Source organism: Phytophthora cinnamomi (genome assembly GCF_018691715.1).
Source record: "Phytophthora cinnamomi strain GKB4 chromosome Unknown Contig117, whole genome shotgun sequence".
NCBI classification, from domain to species: Eukaryota; Oomycota; class Peronosporomycetes; order Peronosporales; family Peronosporaceae; genus Phytophthora; species Phytophthora cinnamomi.
Genome location: NW_027151050.1, coordinates 297305 through 320462, shown reverse-complemented (window position 1 = coordinate 320462; position 23158 = coordinate 297305). Strand labels below are relative to the sequence as shown.

The following is a 23158-nucleotide window of genomic DNA, read 5'->3' as shown; positions in this document are numbered from 1 at the left end:
TCGCACGTTTTGATCGAGAAGTATTGGCAATTCATGAATCTTGAGAAATTGCCCTCAAGTCACCTATGTTGTAAAGTTTCGTGCTACCAACAAGCAGTCAAGGTTTAGTTCAACCCACTCGTGTTTATTTGATCATGGCATGCATTCTCTTATTTTTCATTTTATTTTCCGCGGATAATGCTTTTTTATTTGATCATGGCATGCATTATCTTCTTTTTCATTTTATTTTCCGCGGATAATGCTGTTCGTGCCCAGGGTCCACTCTAGTTCTCCTCCGTACCTGCGGCCATTAGTGGAATATAATATAATACCCATTTACAGAGCTACAGATATAGTTTACCTGACATTCCCAGATTGAAACTCATGTTGCGCACCTTAGCTTACCAACGTTGGACATTGTTACTCCAAAGTTCACTAAATAAAGCATCCACGATAAAAGTGTCGCTTCCCGTGGCCGCCGAATGTGAGCGACGTACCACGTGTTTTCTGTTGGAGTAATGGACCTCACAGAGGAATTAGGACAGAGGAGTACAGTATGTCATGGACATATACGAATGTGGGAGCTTGAGCGTAGAGAAGACGGTAGAAAAGACGAGTCGAAAGCTTTGAAAAACCAAAAGAGTGACTGACAATCAACATTCTCCAATTGCATGTTGCTCGAGAAGAGAAAAATCCGACGGATGTCGCTTGAGTAGACAGAAAAATCATTTGCCACAGGTATTGACGTTGCTTAGAGGCTACGCAAGTGAGTAGGTATTTTATTTCAATCTCAACAGGATGGGTCAACGTAGCAGCATAATATGTAAATCAAACAGGTTATTCAAAATAACAGGCATTAAACACGGACAGATCTTCTACTTCACAGACCATATTCAAAGTGCAAGGGGAGACATCGGAATCTATGGTTGTCGTCGAATGGAAGTCGTCGGTCGGAAGCATCAATAAGCCCCAGCAAGCATATCTGTTGGTTTCTCGCGTCGTTTCTCGTTCGGCTTTCTCGACTTTATCTCCCTTTACTCCTACCCTTGCTCAGTGGTCCAAGCCTCCAACATTGGCATTGCAAGAAGAAAAACTGTTATGTGATCTATCCGCTGCCGTTTTGCAATCTTTTAATACCAATTAATTTATTCCCTTTCAGTCTATGTGTCGTTTGTTTCAACCTTCGAACTGCGGTCCACCACCCGGGTCCCCGAATTCCAATATCCTCAATAATAACTGGCAGTAGCTTACTGGATTAACGTACTGGACCCCGTCCTCGATTTGGTGCGATAAAAAAAGCAAAGCATGCCGCCGAACTCCAGAAATGGAGCTTGATATTTTCCTGACCTTCGTAGTCAAGATTGGAAGTTCTGCTGAAACGGATACACGTTCAATGACTTTGCTAGGATATCCGCAACAGCTGTATTCACTCGATGCTGTCGCAGTGGAAGTGGCTTCGAAGATGCGTCATTCCTGTGGTCCATGATGTAATGCTGAGACTCTTCTTTGGTGATCTTATTGTGGGCTCCCGGCTTTATATTTTAAGGCCGCTACAATAATGTAAATCCAAAAAGCCCACAGTGCGTCCGAAGATCATGTATTGCAAGTGAAACAGTAGCGCACTGTTTCTTCTCGTGTCCAGCACTGGGCGAAATCCGGCAGGCAATGTGGCAGCAGTGAAGCCACGCTTATATAGCAAAACCGGATTGACAACTACTACTTTTTGCTAGCATTGGGATTTTAATGCAGGCTGGAGACGGTACCAAAAGAAAGCCTTGCTGCTCTAGATAGTGCACACTGCCATTTCGTTTCACGCCAAACTCCATCTCGCCCGTGGTCACTCGTTTGCGCTCACCACCAGACACGCCGCGCAGCATGGCGTTGCCCACGATGGTGTCCTTGCAATTTTCTAGTCCGATGTAATGGTACTAGCGCTCACGATGGAAAATTGAAGAGTGACATTGAGTTTTAACTGTCGCTAGCATGTTGCTGCACTACCCTGTTGTAGCTACGTCCGCTAAACTATTGACAAAAACTTCTTCTCAACTATCATTGGTCAAGTTCTCAATTGACGTGTACGCCAAATGTACCAATTGATAATTTACGTATGAAGAAATTGACGAATCATGCATAGTTACATGAATCCGTCACATCCGAGCTGTTTAATTACCACGTCCGGGTAGTGCGCGTACAGCGCCTTGAGGGCGTCGAGCGCCTCCATCGTGGCCTCGGGGGTGCCTCTCGACAGCAGATTCTCTCCATGCTTGGACACGTCGCCGCCGCAGAAGGCGTGCGCGAGCTCGAGCGTCTCCTTGACGGTCAAGGTTGCGAAATGCTTGTCACGCTGCGTCACACAGGCCGCGAACTGCGGCAACCGCTTCATGATATCGGCCTGCGGAACACCGTTGTACGTGATCTTTCCGTCGATCGTCACGTGCTTCTCGAGCGGGAAGCGGCCGCTCAGCACCTTCATGAGCGACGACTTGCCCGATCCGGGCTGACCCAGCAAGAGGGTGATAGTCCCGGGCTTGAAGACGCCGCTGGCGTTCTTGAGGATGATCTTCTCGGCCGTGTGGTTCTTGGCGTTGATCTTGGCAGCAGACTTCTTGACACTGTTGTAGAGCGTGGGCAGCTGGGCCTTCGGGTTCGAGTGTCTGGAGGCGAAGACCTTGGCGGAGATGGAGAGGTCCTTGAAGCGCACCTCCATTTGAGGCATGGCTTTGTCCATGGCGGCCTGCACCTTGTCGGCGACGAAGCTGTGCAGGACCGTGGGGCCGTGCGCTATCAGCGCATCGCTCGAGTCCAAGTCAAGATATGGTCTCCCTGCTAAGCCGTTCTCCACTGCGTCGTTGTATTTGTGCCTTGCTTAGCGACCTGCCCCCGATGCGTAAGGATTGGAATGCCAAACCCCTGAGGTGTGGTGGCGGCGGCGCGGTTTTGGTGGTGCTGCTCACCCTGACTTCAGCTTTAACTAGCCTCGGACAGGCTGCGTATTGCAGTAGTGGGCAGCGCAGTACCTCGATACAGCAATGTGTATCACAGTAGCGCGTTGATCGAGTTAGGCGGTATCCGGAGCTGTGGGAGCGGAAGATACGTTAAACCATCCACTCCGATGGCTTCAAGCGCGACTCGTGCTGAACACCTGCACTTCAACTTCGACGAAGCAGTCGCGAACGAAATTTGCAAGGCTGACTTCCATTGCCCGCCATCCTGGCGGCCGCGACTGGTTCAACCCACTCACTTGACTGTGGCTGTACTTGACTGTTGCTGTCCGCAATGTTCCCCAAGGTGCGGTGCCACTCCGCTCAAACTCGGAAACTAGAATATTTCCCACTCTGTAGCGACATCAAATCCAGATCTGAGCATACAAAACCAGAACTTATACCGGTAGTAAACTTTATCTGTTGTACTGATCCATGATGAGCAGCTCTTCTGCAGCACCGGACGCCGCCGCCGCCTCCGCTGAAGACCCCGTAGCGTCGACGCTGGGCGCCGACCCTCTCTTCACTATGGAGGCCATTGCAACGCTTGCCACACTCGGACTGGGCTTGCTCTACTGGTTCTGCTGGCGCCCCAGTGCCGCCCCCACCCCCATCTCCACCAATACCTCCGCCACGTCCAGCAACGCCAATGCAGCAGCCTCCACGGGGTTCACAAGGCCTCGCGAGGAGCGATACGCTGCGTTCGTGGACAGTGAAGTGGCAGCCAATGAGATCGTGCTGTTCGTGGCCACAGGAGACCGCGTCGGCCCGTTCCGAGCGCTGTTTGATGCGCTCCGCGTGAAGCTCCACGTCGTGGACTTGAGCCGCACTGCAGGGGGCAAAAACGTGCTAGCAGCGCTGCACGAGAAGCACCAGGAGCAGGTGGACGGCGAACAACAGGAGCTTTTGTTCGTGAGGGGGAGACTTGTGGGAGGGTTGAAGCATCTACGCGCACTGCTGGTCGGCGGGAAGAAGCACGAGCTCGGGCACGAGTGCGACTGGGGCCACGTTCGTGTGGACGAGAAGAGCGACACGGGGTTCATGGTGCTGAGTGCGCGCAACGGATTCCAGTTTGTACGGGATGTTGGTCACGATACGAAGGTCGCGGCAAAGTTGGAGACGAGACCACTGCATACGGTTGAGGAACTCCGCGAGTTTGACACAACGACGCTGGTCGGGTGCTCGGTGCCCATTGCGCCCAGATCGAGGCAACAACGTAGACGCAGTAAGCTGCTGGTGTGTCATGACATGAAGGGGGGATACCAGGAAGACCGTTTCAAACAGGGCTGCTCCGACTTCGATGCCTACAGGTTTTATCAGTGGGATCTCGTGGATTTGTTCGTGTACTTTGGCCATGCTTTGGTATGCCCGCCACCTACTGGGTGGATCGCTGCTGGTCACCGGCACGGCACTCGCGTGTTGGGAACGTTCTTAACCGAAGGCGACCAGGGCACTGAGTTTTGCAAGGAGTTGTTCCGGGATACTCAGTCTGCCGAGGTAAGTTCACCACGACTGGAACGTGAAATTCGTACGATTAACTGACGGATACTATTGTGGTGGCGGCTTAACATTGCAGGCGTTTGCTTCGAAACTCGCTGGTATCGCTTGGCACGGTGGTTTTGACGGTTGGCTCATCAACATTGAAAATGACGTTCCGGCCGAGCTGGTAACCAACATTGACGTGTTTTTGCGCACGCTGCGCAAGGGAATGCAGCTTCAGAACCCTCTGGCGCAGGTTGTCTGGTATGGAAGCCTTTCCAGATCGGGTAAACGCAAGTCGTTTGCTCGTTTGGATGAGGCAAGCGTTGATTTCTTCAGTAACGTTGATGCGTTCTACGCGGACTATGGCTGGGTGTCAGACGACGCCAAGTTCTCGGCTGCTTTCGATCTCGACCGCCGTTATGACGTGTTCATGGGCATTGATGTATTTGGCAGACACAACATGCTTGGCGGTGGTAAGATGAATTGTAGCGAGCCGCTCCGTTTGGCGTGGAACTCGGGCGTCTCTGCAGCTCTGTTTGCTCCCGGTTGGACACACGAATGCTACCAGCACGAGGCGCAAGAAGATTTCGTTGTTGTCGAGAACCGCTTCTGGGAAGCAGTGCGAGAGAGTTGGAAAGTGAGGAGTCCGTGCTACGATGCTCTTGGTGGGGAAAACTGTCTGTACAGCTCCTTCAATATTGGTCGTGGCGTCGGTGCCTGGGCGAAAGGAGAGCGTATAAGCACTGATACCTGGTCCAACATGACAGAACTTGATGTGCAGCCAAACCAGGCGCTTCACGTCGGAAGCATCGTAACTACTGCAACGGGGTCGATGAAGGCATCGATCTGTCATGACGTGGCATTTCAGGGAGGGTCAAGCGTGCAGTTGCAGGTAGGTGTCATGCTACTGTAGTTGAGTTTTGGTGTCATTACTGAGGTGCGCTTTTTGCATGCTAGGGCCAATTGGTAGGGCGAGAGAAGTCATATTTCAAGCTCTTTGACGTGGACATCGAGTTCTCACCGCGTCGTATCATGGAGCTTTCGTACACTACTGCGACACGTGAGGAATCAGTCTGCCTGCTTGTGTTGACAATTTGTCCGGGTCTCGATCGTGCTACGCACTACGTAATCCTGCGCTCCATGGACGACTCAGGTCCCGAAGCCGGGGATAACCGCGTGGACCCGAAGAAAACCTTGTCAACAGTTGCCAAGGCGTCGCTGGAGAAGCATTTCTACTTGCCAGTGTCGACCGATTTTTTCGACGTCGAAGCGGTCAATGCTGAAGCCTCACTCGGAATCACCGCAGATGGGTGGTGCAAGAAGACGTATCGCCTGGGTGGGCAGCTTTGGGACCAGAAACACATCGTCGAGATCGGTATGCTCTGCACCAAGAAGCTGAGGAAGGTACCTGGCGAGCGCGAGGACTACCTCGCTTACATCGGCGAGGTCTGCGTGGTCGGCAGTAGTGGCAAACCACTTGTGAAAGCGGCGCACCGAGACGTGCACACCCAACCGCGGTCGTGCATGAACGCGACAGTCATGTCCTTCACGCGCAACAATGCTAACTCGGTGTCGTTTGGAGTACAGTGGGAATTGACGGCGGACGGAGCGCCCGTGCGTTACGTGCTAGTGTTTGCTCGCACCGAAGCTGGCGAGCGGATTTTCTCGGGCAAGAGCTTTGACAACTCGCTCTGGGTGGACAGCTGCGCCTGGCAGCAGCCCGACATCATCGAGGGGGCCACGTCGTCGTCGTCGCACACGTCGACTCGCCTCACGATCGAACTGCAGAGTGTTTCGTGGGCCGGCCAGAGTAGCACGGTCGTTTGTCAACTACATCTGGAAGAGTGACGCGTGGACAACCACTGACGTCTTGTCTTGCAGTGAGGTTGCTCGCAAGAGAGCAAGAGAAAGAAGTTTGTAGAGATCGGCTTGCCGTGGCAACTTAGAGGCAGGTGAGGACTGGAGCTGATAAAGAAAGAGCGTGAAGTGTATCCTGCACAGCTTGTTCGATGGTGTGACGCGTAGCGAAATCGGATGCAGGTTGCAGGCGCCCATGTGTCCAGAAGAGCAAGACCTGCCCAGCGCGGGATGCAATTGCATCAGGGCTCTGGAAGAGTTCGATTGGTGTGGAGCGTGCTGGGCCCGTCTCAACCAAGATGACTCGGTTGCGGTGGTCTGCTTCAGACTAGTTTGACGTTTGTCTCAGCGCGAAAACTGAACCAAGCCGGGGCGCTCACTTCAACGTCTCAACTGGCGATATGACCGCCGCGCAATCTCGCGCCGCTCGGATCGCGCGCCACCACCGCGAAATCAACAAGTCCCTGTTGACGCGCAGCTCCGATTGTGTTGCCCTCGGCCTGCGACTGGCGGAGCTCTCGTTAAACGAAGCTCATTCCGGAATTTGCTCGCTACCTCTCAAGCACTTTCCTCCTCCTCGTCACAAGGGCGATGAACTCCTCCGACAAGAAGCTCGGGCTGGATTCGGCCGACGCGCTGATGGCGCAGGGCCCCAACGCGTTGCACAGCTACGTGGCCGACAAGGTGCAGGCCGCCATGGGCAAAGCCATGCCTCAAATGGAGGTGCGCTTCAAGGACCTCTCCATCTCCGCCAAGGTCTTCGCCTCCAGACACTCGAACCCGAAGGCCCAGCTGCCCACGCTCTACAACAGTGTCAAGAAGTCTGCTGCCAAGATCAACGCCAAGAACCACACGGCCGAGAAGATCATCCTCAAGAACGCCAGCGGCGTCTTCAAGCCCGGGACTATCACCCTTTTGCTGGGTCAGCCCGGATCGGGCAAGTCGTCGCTCATGAAGGTGCTGAGCGGCCGCTTCCCGCTCGAGAAGCACGTGACGATCGACGGAAAGATCACGTACAACGGTGTTCCGCAGGCCGATATCATGAAGCGGTTGCCGCAGTTCGCGGCCTATGTGACGCAGCGTGACAAGCACTTCCCCACTCTGACTGTCAAGGAGACGCTCGAGTTCGCGCACGCCTTCTGCGGCGGTGGAATCTCTAAACGTGCGGAGGAACTGCTGTCCAAGGGAACATTGGAGGAAAACACAGCCGCGTTGGAGGCGCTGTCGGCGTTGTACGCGCACTACCCGGACGTGGTAATTAAACAGCTCGGACTAGAAAATTGCAAGGACACCATCGTGGGCAACGCCATGCTGCGCGGCGTGTCTGGCGGTGAGCGCAAACGAGTGACCACGGGCGAGATGGAGTTTGGCATGAAGTACATGACGCTCATGGACGAGATCAGTACGGGCCTCGACAGCGCTGCCACCTTCGACATCATCAGTACACAGCGTGGAATCGCGAAAACACTGCAGAAGACAGTGGTCATCGCCTTGCTGCAGCCTTCACCCGAAGTTTTTCAGCTGTTCGACGACGTGATGATCCTGAACGAGGGTGAAGTCATGTACCACGGGCCTCGCGATCAAGCTGTGCCCTTTTTCGAGAGCCTCGGCTTCAAGTGCCCACCCGACCGAGATGAGGCCGACTTCCTTTTGGATCTAGGAACCAACCAGCAGTACGGCTACGAGGTTGACCTGCCCGCTGGTATGACACACCACCCGCGTCTTGCGAGTGAGTTCGCAGAGATTTTCCGATGTTCGTCCATCCACCAGCGTATGCTCCAAGCGTTGGAAGTTCCACACAACCCCGAACTCTTGGAAAATGTCGGTGCGCACATGGACCCGATGCCAGAGTTTCGTCGAGGATTCTGGGAGAACACCCGGACTCTCATGAAGCGGCAGACTATGGTTACTCTCCGCAACACTGCGTTCATTAAGGGCCGCTGCATTATGGTGGTTCTGATGGGGCTCATCTACTCGAGCACGTTTTGGCAAGTTGACCCCACTGATGTCCAAGTGGCGCTAGGCATTATGTTCCAGGCTGTCCTATTCCTTGCTCTGGGCCAAGTTTCCCAGATACCGACGTTTATGGCAGCTCGAGACGTGTTTTACAAGCAACGAGGAGCAAATTTCTTCCCGACGTCGGCGTATGTACTCGCGTGCTCTGTCGCTCAAGTCCCTATGGCCATCGCTGAAAGTATCATCTTCGGATCGATGGTCTACTGGATGTGTGGCTTTGTGGCAACAGCAGGTGCCTTCATCTGCTACATGATCCTGCTCATCTTGACGAACCTGGTCTTCTCTTCGTGGTTCTTCTTGCTGACGGCCATGTCGCCGGACTTCCACATTGCGAAGCCGTTCGCAACATTCACCGTGGTTTTCTTCATCCTATTTGCTGGCTTCGTCATGGCGAAGAGCACCATGCCTGGCTGGTTTGTTTGGATCTATTGGATCAACCCAATCGCGTGGTGTCTCCGTGGCCTTGCAGTCAACCAATATCGTGCTGGCAAGTTTGATGTCTGCATCTACGAGGGTGTGAACTACTGCAGTGACTACAACATGACTATGGGCGAATACTACTTATCACAATACGATGTTCCGTCCTCGAAGGTGTGGGTGTGGGCTGCTATGCTGTTCATGATTGCGTGCTACGCTCTCTTCATGGCTCTGGGCTGCTACGTGCTTGAATATCACCGCTTCGAGAGCCCCGAGCACACAATTATCAAGGACAATGACGAAGAATCCGACGAAAGCTACGCATTGGCAGCAACTCCAAAGGGATCCAGTACCAGCTCAGCCGCTAGAGCGATTGCTTTGGATATTGGGCGCGAAAAGAACTTTGTTCCTGTGACGATCGCATTCAAAGATTTGTGGTACTCAGTCCCGAAGCCGGGTAACCCGAAGGAATCTCTAGACTTACTGAAGGGCATCAGTGGATTTGCCAAACCTGGTACTATGACAGCTTTGATGGGATCGTCGGGCGCTGGCAAGACGACGCTAATGGACGTGATCGCGGGTCGCAAGACTGGCGGCAAAATTCAGGGGAAGATTTTGTTTAACGGCTACGAGGCCACGGACTTGGCTATCCGTCGTTGCACGGGCTACTGCGAGCAAATGGACATCCACTCGGATGCCACTACGTTCCGCGAGGCCTTCACATTTAGTGCATTCCTGCGTCAAGACAGCGCCATTCCCGACAGCAAGAAATTTGATTCGGTGGAAGAGGCGCTAGACCTGCTGGACATGCACGATATCGCAGATCAAATTGTGCGCGGCAGCTCGGTGGAGCAGATGAAGCGATTGACGATTGGCGTGGAGCTTGCCGCTCAGCCTAGCGTGCTGTTCCTGGATGAGCCGACCAGTGGTTTGGATGCGCGTTCAGCCAAGTTGATCATGGACGGCGTTCGTAAGGTGGCCGACAGCGGGCGGACCATCGTGTGCACGATTCACCAGCCTTCATCGGATGTGTTTTACCTGTTCGACCACTTGCTGCTGCTGAAGCGTGGCGGTGAAACCGTCTTCGTTGGCGAACTGGGCGAGAAATGCCGCAAACTGGTGGAATACTTCGAGTCGATCCCGGGTGTTGCTCCACTTCCTGAACGGTACAACCCTGCGACTTGGATGCTGGAGTGCATTGGTGCAGGTGTCAACAACGGTGGGCGTAACTCCATGGACTTTGTCGAGTACTTCAAGAACAGCGAGGAGAAGCGTGTTCTGGACAACGAGATGGCACAGGAAGGCGTTACTATTCCCGCACCTGGCCTCCCGGAGATGATTTTCCAGAAGAAGCGTGCGGCGAGTTCGTGGACGCAGGCGAAGTTCTTGACGATGCGGTTCATGCGGATGTACTGGCGCACGCCCACGTACAACATGACGCGCTTCGTCATTGGCCTGTTCCTGGCCTTACTTTTCGGCCTGACCTACGTTGACGTGGAGTACGTGAGCTACCAGGGGATCAATGGAGGTGTGGGAATGGTGTTCATGACGACGCTTTTCAATGGCGTTGTCTCGTTCAACGGTGTTCTGCCCATAGCCTCTGGCGACCGCGCCGCATTTTACCGAGAGCGTGCATCTCAGACATACAACTCGCTCTGGTACTTCGTGGGCTCGACAATCGCCGAAATCCCGTACGTCTTCTTCAGCTGCTTGATTTTCACGGTCATCTTCTTCCCGCTGGTCGGCTTCACTGGGTTTGGAGCGGGAGTGCTGTACTGGATCAACGTTTCGTTGCTGGTGCTGATGCAGACATATATGGGCCAGCTCTTCGTGTACGCCCTGCCCAGTGTGGAGGTGGCGGCTATCATCGGCGTGCTCGTGAATTCAATTTTCTTCTTGTTCATGGGCTTCAACCCGCCGACCAATTCAATCCCTGAGGGCTACCGCTGGCTGTATGCGATCACACCGCAGAAATATTCACTCGCGATTCTGGAGGCCCTCGTGTTCACCAACTGCCCGAATGAACCGACGTGGAACAGCACGCTGGGTGAATACGAGAACGTGGGCTCGGAGCTCGCGTGCCAGCCCGTGACAGGTCTGCCACTCACGATCGACCACATCACCGTCAAGGGCTACGTCGAGTCGGTCTTCGAGATGAAGCACGACGACATCTGGAGCAACTTCGGCTACGTCTTCCTGTTCATCGGTGTCCTGCGGCTCCTGGCGTTGCTGTCGCTGCGCTACATCAACCACCAGAAGAGATAAGCTGCTTAGCGTTGCTATCCTTTTTAATGATGTAGCGCTAGACGAGCTAGTGCTCAATATAAATGCAATAACAACAAACTCATTTTAGTGCACCTCAGAGCTCGCAAATGGCGATTTTCGGGTTACCCGCACCCGCCCGATCGCTCCTCTTGTTCACTCCGGGTACCCGCACCCGCCCGACAGCACCGTTCGGGTACCCGAACTTTACCCGGCCCACTATATACAAACAGAGCCAATCAAAACAAAATGTGCAATATATGGTGAGTTTATCTTTACTCTCAGTCGATGAGATCGCTATTAGATCTCACTACGAGAATATCATCTAGCATCGATGGATTGAGGGAATTCTGCGATTTACACATTACGGTTCCCGCAGTGGAGAAATTGCTTTCCGATACAGCGCTTGACGCCGGAATGCACAGTACCGCCCTTGCCACCATCGCAAGCTTCGGGTATGCTGGTTTACGTGTGGAGTTCCACCATTCCAACATGTCGAGGTTGGTTTTGTCGTCTTTACCTAGGGAGCAGCTCATGTATTTGTCGAACTCCTCTTGCTCATCAAGATTTACGCATGGTGCATTTTCGTCATCGCTCTCGTCCGAAGAGCACAAGTCTGCAGCACCCACAATGAATGAAGCGGAACTTGTTTTCTGCTTTTTGTGCGAGCGAGTACGGCCTGCACACGGTTTAGTAGATGATACAGTCGATCGGGTTGGTGAAGCACTGAAAGAACTGGTACTCTCCCAGCGTCTTGTACAATTCTTGGGATGAAAATGGCACGGAGAATCTATAACAAAGGCCAGCGGTTGTACTGTATGCAACATTACAGATAGACTCGGGTACCCGCAACCCACCCAAGGATAATTTCGGGTACCCGCACCCTACCCGAAGTTCGGGTATACCCGGCCGGGTAAGCATTTTACCCGGGCTCGGGTACCAGATTGCGAGCTCTGGTGCACCTGACCATATTAATGTTTCACTCTTGGTGATAGTCACCAGTGATCACTTGGTTTTTGTATGGGAGAAGGAAGGGAGGGGGTGAATCGATTCTCCCCTAGGCGAGCGAAAGCGATGCCTGTCGCAAAAACTGTTGCTGTAACGCACGGATTTCCGCCCAGGACCAAACGCGGCCTGGTATCGCTCGTCTTGGGGCTACGTCGGAGTTCACATGGCTTTCAGAATTGAGGCGTGGGCGTAGTTGTGAAATCGACAACTCGGCCATTGTTGGATTTGACGCTCATGACACCCGTCCCCTAGGAACCTGTTAAAAGGCATTGGTTTGGCTCTTTTCTGGGTTTTCTAAAAGTACATGTAAAAATAGGAACTGTCCAACAGCGTCACTGTTGCCAAAAGCCAGTCACAAATATTTCGGTGTTAGAAACCGCGATGATTGACGACGTGCTGGACGACGCGTTCCTGTCCGAGCTCTCAGTGCTTCTGGCCGGCAACCCGCTGCAAGCACCGCCTGCTGGGGGAGCCCACGACGCGCTGCTTCTTGCCAGCAACCAGCTCATAGAGGAGACAGAGGCCTTACTGTCGTCCTGCAGCTCATCACCAGAGGGGACTTCAGCCGATAACACGCAACCGGAGCGGGTTTGCGATGCCCGCACTACCCCGGAAGCAAAGAGCCAAGTACTGGACGAACGACAGAAAGTGCGGAATGCCAATGCGGCCAAGAGGCGACTCAAGTACGCCAAGAAGGTCAAGGACGAGAAGGAGCAGTTGGTGCAACAGGAAAAACAGCTAGTGGCAAAGTTGGCCGGCCTAAAGGCCACGAAGAGTGAAAACAAGTGGATTATGGAGAGGACGAGGTCCATGCCTGTGTGGAGAGCCATTGCCACGCGCCAACTACAAGGTCGGCTTGTGGCTGAAACGGAACGGCGCCGGCTGCGAGAGCTTGTTGCAGCTCGTGCTACGCTGATCCACGAGCTAGGGGAGAAGATGCGCCGACATTTGCAAGGATCGGGTGTGAGCATGGATGAAACTGAAGGGCAGAGTGCGCCTCCGTTAGAACAAGAAGACGTGCTACTTTTTGATAAGTATTTGTTGGAAGTGGATACCGCTTTCGACGGGATTGACGAGGTTCACCGCGCCTGGCGTGTAGAGGATGCTCCTTTATCATCAGTTCGTGCAAGACCGAGCGGTGAGGGACTGAAATACTTTGAAAATTTGGATGTGCAGTTGACCCCTTTCGACTTCAGGCGGACTGGTGACGCGCTGTGGGAATCAATGCGTCTGGTTCACTTCCGAAGTGACCGTCAGCGCTACAGAAGCGTTGTTGACCTTGATAGCGTGATTGCAGTCAAGTTTCAAGTGGGAAATAATTGCCAAGATGCCTCAAACTTGATCATCCGGATCGTCATGAAGCGGCGTGTCGAGCCTGAGAGGATAGTGATTTTGTGGCGGGCTCATACCAAGGGTGAAGGTGAGCTTAATGGTATCCACGCCGACGAGACTGGCTGGTCAGTAGTTCGTCCAACGGATGCAGAGTCCAAGAGTGCGGTAGGTATGTCTACTGCGATCCTGACCTTTATCAGGTTTGTACCGTACAATGCAAAGGGATGCGAGAGCAAGCTTGCTCAATTCTTAAAGTTAGCGGAGTTTTCGGGTCACGAACATGGAGCGGAGATAGTGCGATCGATGGAATCTATTCTGCTTGATGGCGCACGCAGCACCCAACTGGGCTGTTAGGCAAGCTGAGCAGGGCGGTCTTCAGGCCCTTGCGCTGAAGACCAGAAGTGATCTTCAACGTACCTGAAGACCACTCTTCGGCTGTTCGAGTTTCTCGCCGTCTTCCAAGCCCGAAGTTCCTAAGTTCCCGACTGCTCGCGCTGTTGTTATCAACCATCAGGAGAGATAGGCGAACGGCTACATACTGTGTATCTTTTTATCGTACGATACGGCTTTGTGTGACTACAGTACATTGGTGCGTAGAGTAACCTTATTTCTTCGTAGTGGATCATTGGGTTGACCCACTTCATCCCCACCGCCCGTACTGTCGCGCTACAGTTCTCGTTACAGCTCGAGCTGTAGCCATTACATGTACAGTAGGTTGTTGAAGTCTGAAGTCTGAAGTCTGAAGTCTGAAGTCTGAAGTCTGAAGTCTGAAGTCTGGAGCAGATCGGGTCGTACAGTAGCCACCGATGAGACAGTCGAGCTGGTCTCGACGATCTCGATCCCGTGTCGACACTTTGCGAGGCTGCAGCGGTGCCGGCGACGACTGGAAGCGAGGAGGTAAAAAAATCCGACAAGAGCACCCGCATCGGCGAGCTGACGCTCGACGCTGGCTTGCTGATATCGTCCGAAGGTGGACATCGGTGTAAGTTACGCCGCGTAGCATCGACGCTGTCAAACCAATGGTTTGAAACCACCGCTTAGTATGAGGGCGAGGGGGGTGAGTTTGGCCGTCCGCGCAGAGCTGAAAGGACCGTGTTCCACCCCCACTGAGAAAACATGCATGCGCCGCCGCAACGTCCGCCTCGCCTCTAACCGCACCTCCAAGCGCAAGCTCACCACTCATCCACGATGCACCAGCGAAGTTAGCACCCAGCTGGCGGCGGACACAATCATTGGAGCCTGTCGTGCTCGTGAGGCTGGGGGATTGCGCTCGACGTCGCCGGCCGCAAGCGGAGATCAAGTCGGCGGCGGAGGACGATGACCGAGAATGGTGGTTGCAGCGCGTGCGCTGCGCGCAAACAGCGTGGCGACTACGCGCACGCGCCAGCGGCTGACCTCCCGCGCATGGTCGGACTCATCGATACCTAGCGCTGGTTTAACCAAAACGATCGCCGCCGCGCCTTACCGCGACAAAGGATACTTTTTGCGGCGGTGCTGCCGCTAACGCCTCGGTACCGAGGCGAAAGCGCGCGTATTGCCGTCGGGCAAACGCCGCCGACGCTGCCGCCGAGGTCAGCGCATCAGCGTAATGTCAGTCACGCGACTTTCGATTCGATTGACAGCAGCGCGCCATACAAACGGCCAGTCGAACGGCTGGCTCCAGCGGCTCTACTGGCGAGAAAAAGCGCGACCAGCGCTGATGTCATCAGTGATGATGCCACAGCCCTACTCGCCGCGGCGGCGCGCGTAGTACAGGCTCGGCTCTGCAGCCGATTGCTCGCACACAGGTGTGTGTCGCACCTCGCGCTGTCCCGCATTGCGGGCCGATACTGGATCCCTGCATCGACCGTATTCGACCCGCCGGCAACGAGGCGCTTGGTATTCCAACTGCGGACACATGCACCTAGGCAGCGTCCACAGCGACGGCCAAGTTCACGACTGCTCGACTCGTCCTTCGTGGTATCGCGCCGCACTAGCGAAACGGCCGTTTCGGTTAGCGGAGTCCCGCGCGCACTTCTTCGAGTATACACTTGTGCGCGCAATCCAGCGCGTCTACACCCACTCATATTACGCGCGTCCCCTAGCCGCGACGTTGCGGATCTCTCTCTTGGCGGTACATGTACATGCACATGCACGGGTCGTCCGCCGCCGGTCGATGCGTGAGCTCCTCGCCCGGCTCCGATCCGTCCATTCCTGAATTTGCTCGACGAGAGCGACGCCGACGTCAACTCATAGATCAGCAGCAGCAGCCACAGCTACTGCTACTGCACACACGTCGCTGTCCGCCATGTCGACCACCTCAGACCAGAGGACCCCGGGCCACGAGTCGGGCGCGGCGCTCATGGCGTACGGGCCGGAGGTGCTGCACGACTACGTGGCCACACGCTTCGAGGCGGCGCTGGGCCGCACCATGCCGCAGATGGAGGTGCGCTTCACCAACCTGTCGATCGCCGCCGACGTGGTGGTGGTCGAGGAGAACGAGAGCAAGACGGAGCTGCCGACGCTCTGGAACACGGCCAGGAAGGGCCTGGCCAAGTTCTCGGCCAAGAAGCACGTGGTGCGCAAGGAGATCCTGCGCAACGCCAGCGGCGTGCTCAAGCCGGGCACCATCACGCTGGTGCTGGGCCAGCCGGGCTCGGGCAAGTCGTCGCTCATGAAGGTGCTGAGCGGCCGCTTCCCGCTCGAGAAGAACGTGACGATCGAGGGCGATGTGACGTACAACGGCGTCGCGCAGGCCGACATCATGAAGCGCCTGCCGCAGTTCGCGGCCTACGTGACGCAGCGCGACAAGCACTTCCCCACGCTCACCGTCAAGGAGACGCTCGAGTACGCGCACCGCTTCTGCGGCGGCGAGATGTCCAAGCGCGCCGAGGAGAAGCTGTCCAAGGGCACGCCCGAGGAGAACAGGGCCGCGCTGGACGCCGCGCAGGCGCTGTTCGCGCACTACCCGGACGTGGTGATCCAGCAGCTCGGCCTCGAGAACTGCCAGGACACGATCGTGGGGAACGGCATGATGCGCGGCGTGTCAGGTGGCGAGCGCAAGCGCGTGACGACCGGCGAGATGGAGTTCGGCATGAAGTACGTGACGCTCATGGACGAGATCAGCACGGGCCTCGACAGCGCCGCCACGTTCGACATCATCAAGACGCAGCGCAGCATCGCCAAGAAGCTGCAGAAGACGGTGGTCATCGCGCTGCTGCAGCCAGCGCCCGAGGTGTTCGACCTCTTCGACGACGTGATCATCCTGAACGAGGGCGAGGTCATGTACCACGGCCCGCGCGAGCAGGTCGTGGGCCACTTCGAGAGCCTGGGCTTCCAGTGTCCGCCCGAGCGCGACGTGGCCGACTACCTGCTAGACCTGGGCACGAACCAGCAGCACAAGTACGAGACGGCGCTGCCGTCGGGCATGGCGCACCACCCGCGCATGGCGAGCGAGTTCGCGGAGTACTACCGGCGCTCGAGCATCCACCGCGACATGCTGGCGGCGCTGGAAGCCCCGTACGACCCGCACCTGCTGGAGAACGTCAGCAACGACATCGACCCGATGCCCGAGTTCCACCAGTCCTTCGTGGACAACACGTGGACGCTCATGGAGCGCCAGAACAAGGTCACGATGCGCAACACTGCATTCCTCAAGGGCCGAGGCATCATGGTCATCGTCATGGGCCTGATCAACGCGTCGACGTTCTGGAACGTGGACCCCGTGAACGTGCAGGTGCTGCTGGGCGTGCTGTTCCAGGCCGTGCTGTTCCTGTCGCTGGGCCAGGCGTCGCAGATCCCGACGTACATGGCTGCGCGCGACATCTTCTACAAGCAGCGCGGCGCCAACTTCTATCGCACGGCCTCGTACGTGCTCTCGTGCTCGGTCTCGCAGGTGCCGCTGGCGTTCGCGGAGACGATCGTGTTCGGCCCGCTGGTGTACTGGTTGTGCGGCTTCGTGTCGTCGGCCAGCGCCTTCATCATCTACGTGATCATGCTCATCCTGACGAACCTGGCGTTCGCGGCGTGGTTCTTCTTCATCGCGTCCATCTCACCGGACCTGCACGTGTCCAAGCCGATCGCCATGATCACGATCCTCTTCTTCGTGCTGTTCGCGGGCTTCATCGTGGCCAAGAGCCAAATGCCGGACTGGTTGGTATGGATCTATTGGATCGACCCGATCGCGTGGTGCCTGCGCGCGCTGGCCGTGAACCAGTACCGCTCGTCGGTGTTCGAGGTGTGTCTGTACGAGGGCGTCGACTACTGCACGGAGTTCGGCATGTACATGGGCGAGTACTACTTGTCGCTGTACGACGTGCCGTCGGCCAAGTCGTGGATCGTGTACGGCATCATCTTCATGGTGGTGGCGTACGTGGTGTTCATGTTCCTGGGGTGCTTGGTGCTGGAGTACAAGCGCTACGAGAGCCCGGAGCACACGATCCTGACAAAGAAGACCGTGGACGAGGACGAGGCCGGCAGCTACGCGCTGGTGGCGACGCCTAAGAAGAGCAAGTCGCCCGCCGGCGGCGATGCTTTCGTGGTGGACGTGAAGGAGCGCGAGAAGAACTTCACGCCGGTGGCCGTGGCGTTCCAGGACTTGTGGTACTCGGTGCCGAACCCGAAGAACCCGAAGGAGACGCTGGACCTGCTGAAGGGTGTCAGCGGCTTCGCGATGCCCGGCTCGGTGACGGCGCTTATGGGCTCGTCGGGCGCAGGCAAGACGACGCTGATGGACGTGATCGCTGGCCGCAAGACGGGCGGTACGATCAAGGGCAAGATTCTGCTGAACGGCTACGAGGCGAACGACCTGGCCATCCGCCGCTGCACGGGCTACTGCGAGCAGATGGACGTGCACTCGGAGGCGTCGACGTTCCGCGAGGCTTTCACGTTCAGCGCGTTCCTCCGCCAGGACAGCAACGTGCCGGACAGCAAGAAGTACGACTCGGTGGACGAGGTGCTGGACCTGCTGGACATGCACGACATCGCGGACCAGATCATCCGCGGCAGCTCGGTGGAGCAGATGAAGCGCCTGACGATCGGTGTCGAGCTTGCTGCTCAGCCCAGCGTGATTTTCTTGGACGAGCCCACGAGCGGATTGGACGCTCGCTCGGCGAAGTTGATCATGGACGGCGTGCGCAAGGTGGCGGACAGCGGCCGCACGATCGTGTGCACGATCCACCAGCCTTCGACGGAGGTGTTCTACCTGTTCGACAACCTGCTCCTGCTGAAGCGCGGTGGCGAGACCGTGTTCGTGGGCGAGCTTGGCGAGAAGTGCCGCAAGCTGGTGGAGTACTTCGAGTCGATCCCGGGCGTGACTCCTCTTCCGAAGGGCTACAACCCAGCCACGTGGATGCTGGAGGTGATTGGCGCTGGTGTGGGCCATGCCGCCGGCACGACAGACTTTGTGGAGACGTTCAAGAACAGCGAGGAGAAGCGCGTTCTGGACGCGAACCTGGCGAAGGAGGGCGTCACCATCCCGTCGCCAGACCACCCGGAGATGGTGTTCACGAAGAAGCGCGCCGCCAGCTCGTGGACGCAGGCCCAGTTCCTGGTGGGCCGCTTCATGAACATGTACTGGCGCACGCCGTCGTACAACCTGACCCGCTTCGTCGTGACGTTCCTACTGGCGCTGGTGTTCGGTTTCCTGTTCCTGAACGGCGACTACGTGACCTACCAGGGCATCAACGGCGGCGTGGGCATGGTGTTCATGACGACGCTGTTCAACGGTATCGTGTCGTTCAACAGCGTGCTGCCGATTTCGTGCGAGGAACGCGAGTCATTCTACCGCGAGCGCGCCGCGCAGACGTACAACGCGCTGTGGTACTTCGTGGGCTCGACGCTGGCGGAGATCCCGTACGTGTTCGCGAGCGGCTTCATCTTCACGTTCGTGTGGTTCTTCATGGTGGGCTTCACTGGCTTCGGCACGGCGTTGTTGTACTGGATCAACGTGTCGCTGCTGATCCTGCTGCAGACGTACATGGGCCAGTTCCTGGCGTACGCGCTGCCGAGCGTGGAAGTGGCGGCTATCATCGGTGTGCTGATGAACTCGATTTTCTTCCTGTTTATGGGCTTCAACCCTCCGGCGAACGCCATCCCGAGCGGCTACAAGTGGTTGTACGCGATCACCCCGCAGCGCTACCCGCTCGCGATCCTGGGCTCGCTTGTGTTCGGCCAGTGCGATGTGGACCCTACGTGGAACGAAAGCACGCAGGCGTACGAGAACGTGGGCTCGCAGCTCGGTTGCCAGCCGGTGACGGGCCTGCCCGTGTCAATCGACCACATCACGGTGAAGGGCTACGTGGGCTCTGTATTCGGCATGCACCACTCGGACATGTGGACGTACTTCGGCTACGTGTTCATCTTCATCGCGGTGTTCCGTGTGCTGGCGCTGCTGTCGCTGCGCTTCCTGAACCACCAGAAGAGATAAGCATATACTGTAGTATCCGGTACCGGGGGTGTCGCCGCTCCCCTTAGACAAAACCTTTTGAACAAATAAACTAACTTAGAATTGAGCACGGAGTTGCTTCACAGATTTTGTTCCCGCAACCTACACCGAGTACTGCATGTATCAGTCAGTAGACGAGTCACGCATGCTCCGGTAAAAATGACGTGCGTATTCAAGCATCGATCGTATATTGTAGCGGCAGCGCACGACGCGAATCGTCGAGTGGAGTAGCAGGAAGCGATGAATCTAAGTTGAAGTTGTTATGTTGCACTTCAGCGATTGGGAGGTAACCCCCCCCCCCCTCCATTTGCTGACAACAAGGGTAAGTATGTGACTTGAGACGAAGCTTAGTGTTCATTATTTTGAACCACATCTAGTCGCTGTGGCTGCAACCTTACCTCCTCGAGGTCGCGAGCTGAGCAACATATTTTCTATCTTTACGTTGACCTACATAGCACCGACCATTCTCTATGTAGGCACTGTATTTAGACCGTCGCCCTGCCAGGCCGAACTGGCACGTACGACTTGGCGCTGGCGAAGCTGCTGGGACCCTTCTTGGCCGCAGCTACGATGGCGGCGGTGTTGTTGGAAGCCGCCGCGCCACCCTCACCGATCTTAGCACAGTCGATGTACACTTGCCACTCCATCAGCGTCGACATCCAGTACATGGTGAGGCGCTTCTTGCCCTCGCACTTGGCCTTCGCGTACGGGAATTTGCCGTAAGGGTACGCCGTACGGCAGTTGGCCATGAACGGCATGACCACCACGTCGCCGCACCAGATTTCGCAAGGGCCGTCGTGGATCATTTGGCCACCGGACCATTCCACCATGTCCGGCAGCGGTTGGACGGCGCCACCAGTGGGGTCCGTGAATCCGCACTCGGCGGTCTTGGGCATGTTGAATCGGCCCTTGCTCATGTCCTGCTTCGAGTACGTGAACTCTTTGAGAGACTTGTACTCCGAGGACTCCAAAGCACGAGCAAACGCCGCGGCATTCTTTGAGTAATCGGGGTAGTTGGTGAACGTTTCGCCCGACGGTGGAGTCAGCGAGTTCATCGGGATGAGAGATTGGAAGTTGCCGCCATACCCGGTGCCCGTAAACGTGAGTGCTGGTTTGATCAGTGTGCCGTGCGCATCGACGCTGGAAACAGCCAGCGAGACGACGCCAGCGAAGGTGAGAGCAGCGACCGTGGAGACCATGGGACTTGAGTAGACTGGTAAGTTGTTTCAGGCAATTTTGCGAATGATCAAGTTTGATCTCGGACGTCCGGTGGTTCAGCCTTTCAGATAACTTCCAGCTGCGGGTGCAAGCTTATTAACACCCTTCGATTATTGACGCCGTTTACTGTACGCCGTTCATCACGAACGTACACTGTACGCGCTCCCACACTCGTGTAATGTCCAGCCGATCGCGAGGTGAGTATGTATTAATAATATTAATACATACCAGTAGTTTATTAATATATGTCAAGAAACGATAAGCAAGAGATACGGCAGAAAAACCACCAACTGGGCGAGAAGAACTGCTGTCCAGCAAATCAAATGCTTCCCATGACTTGTGAGTCACGAGAGCGGCACCACGACCGTTCCAAGGGAGGGTTTCAACGTTTCTTCGCTGAGCGTTGGGCATCACCGCTGTCATAACCTCGATCCAAGTTTTTGGGGCTGTTATGCTAATGCTACGTATCCTTCGTATCCTTCCCGCTACACTACAGTATGTCAGTAAAGTGTTCATGTGTAGACTCTACACTGCTACGTATCCTTCCCGCTACACTACAGTAAGTAAAGTATCATATGTGTAGACTCTACAGCGTTTTCGACAGTGTAGCGGGAAGGATACGAAGGATACGTAGCATTAGCATAACAGCCCCAAAAACTTGGATCGAGGTTATGACAGCGGTGATGCCCAACGCTCAGCGAAGAAACGTTGAAACCCTCCCTTGGAACGGTCGTGGTGCCGCTCTCGTGACTCACAAGTCATGGGAAGCATTTGATTTGCTGGACAGCAGTTCTTCTCGCCCAGTTGGTGGTTTTTCTGCCGTATCTCTTGCTTATCGTTTCTTGACATATATTAATAAACTACTGGTATGTATTAATATTATTAATACATACTCACCTCGCGATCGGCTGGACATTACACGAGTGTGGGAGCGCGTACAGTGTACGTTCGTGATGAACGGCGTACAGTAAACGGCGTCAATAATCGAAGGGTGTTAATAAGCTTGCACCCGCAGCTGGAAGTTATCTGAAAGGCTGAACCACCGGACGTCCGAGATCAAACTTGATCATTCGCAAAATTGCCTGAAACAACTTACCAGTCTACTCAAGTCCCATGGTCTCCACGGTCGCTGCTCTCACCTTCGCTGGCGTCGTCTCGCTGGCTGTTTCCAGCGTCGATGCGCACGGCACACTGATCAAACCAGCACTCACGTTTACGGGCACCGGGTATGGCGGCAACTTCCAATCTCTCATCCCGATGAACTCGCTGACTCCACCGTCGGGCGAAACGTTCACCAACCACCCCGATTACTCAAAGAATGCCGCGGCGTTTGCTCGTGCTTTGGAGTCCTCGGAGTACAAGTCTCTCAAAGAGTTCACGTACTCGAAGCAGGACATGAGCAAGGGCCGATTCAACATGCCCAAGACCGCCGAGTGCGGATTCACGGACCCCACTGGTGGCGCCGTCCAACCGCTGCCGGACATGGTGGAATGGTCCGGTGGCCAAATGATCCACGACGGCCCTTGCGAAATCTGGTGCGGCGACGTGGTGGTCATGCCGTTCATGGCCAACTGCCGTACGGCGTACCCTTACGGCAAATTCCCGTACGCGAAGGCCAAGTGCGAGGGCAAGAAGCGCCTCACCATGTACTGGATGTCGACGCTGATGGAGTGGCAAGTGTACATCGACTGTGCTAAGATCGGTGAGGGTGGCGCGGCGGCTTCCAACAACACCGCCGCCATCGTAGCTGCGGCCAAGAAGGGTCCCAGCAGCTTCGCCAGCGCCAAGTCGTACGTGCCAGTTCGGCCTGGCAGGGCGACGGTCTAAATACAGTGCCTACATAGAGAATGGTCGGTGCTATGTAGGTCAACGTAAAGATAGAAAATATGTTGCTCAGCTCGCGACCTCGAGGAGGTAAGGTTGCAGCCACAGCGACTAGATGTGGTTCAAAATAATGAACACTAAGCTTCGTCTCAAGTCACATACTTACCCTTGTTGTCAGCAAATGGAGGGGGGGGGGGGTTACCTCCCAATCGCTGAAGTGCAACATAACAACTTCAACTTAGATGTCATTGTGATCATCGCTTCCTGCTACTCCACTCGACGATTCGCGTCGTGCGCTGCCGCTACAATATACGATCGATGCTTGAATACGCACGTCATTTTTACCGGAGCATGCGTG

General features: G+C 55.6%; 6 protein-coding genes across 6 annotated transcripts; 4 read left to right on the top strand and 2 right to left on the bottom strand.

Annotated features, from left to right (window-relative positions):
- Positions 1-2113: 2113 nt before the first annotated feature.
- IUM83_10392 (ATP-binding cassette (ABC) Superfamily) lies at positions 2114-2785 on the bottom strand (the record flags this gene model as incomplete). The annotated part of the gene is made up of 1 exon (XM_067934890.1): positions 2114-2785. The coding sequence occupies one exon, from the start codon at positions 2783-2785 to the stop codon at positions 2114-2116; it is 672 nt and encodes a 223-aa protein (XP_067781389.1).
- A 610-nt stretch (positions 2786-3395) lies between these two features.
- Positions 3396-6290, top strand: IUM83_10391 (cytosolic endo-beta-N-acetylglucosaminidase 1; the record flags this gene model as incomplete). The annotated part of the gene is made up of 3 exons (XM_067934889.1): positions 3396-4457; positions 4537-5334; positions 5400-6290. 3 exons carry the CDS (start codon positions 3396-3398, stop codon positions 6288-6290), a joined length of 2751 nt encoding a protein of 916 aa, XP_067781409.1.
- A 600-nt stretch (positions 6291-6890) lies between these two features.
- On the top strand, positions 6891-10997 carry IUM83_10390 (ATP-binding Cassette (ABC) Superfamily; the record flags this gene model as incomplete). Its single annotated transcript, XM_067934888.1, has 2 exons — positions 6891-10037; positions 10110-10997. The coding sequence occupies 2 exons, from the start codon at positions 6891-6893 to the stop codon at positions 10995-10997; spliced, it is 4035 nt and encodes a 1344-aa protein (XP_067781410.1).
- Positions 10998-12383: 1386 nt separating this feature from the next.
- IUM83_10389 (ATP-binding Cassette (ABC) Superfamily) lies at positions 12384-19740 on the top strand (the record flags this gene model as incomplete). Its single annotated transcript, XM_067934887.1, has 2 exons — positions 12384-12751; positions 15546-19740. 2 exons carry the CDS (start codon positions 12384-12386, stop codon positions 19738-19740), a joined length of 4563 nt encoding a protein of 1520 aa, XP_067781508.1.
- A 503-nt stretch (positions 19741-20243) lies between these two features.
- On the bottom strand, positions 20244-20957 carry IUM83_10388 (uncharacterized protein; the record flags this gene model as incomplete). Its single annotated transcript, XM_067934886.1, has 1 exon — positions 20244-20957. One exon carries the CDS (start codon positions 20955-20957, stop codon positions 20244-20246), a length of 714 nt encoding a protein of 237 aa, XP_067781507.1.
- Positions 20958-22089: 1132 nt separating this feature from the next.
- On the top strand, positions 22090-22803 carry IUM83_10387 (uncharacterized protein; the record flags this gene model as incomplete). Its single annotated transcript, XM_067934885.1, has 1 exon — positions 22090-22803. One exon carries the CDS (start codon positions 22090-22092, stop codon positions 22801-22803), a length of 714 nt encoding a protein of 237 aa, XP_067781418.1.
- Positions 22804-23158: the final 355 nt, after the last annotated feature.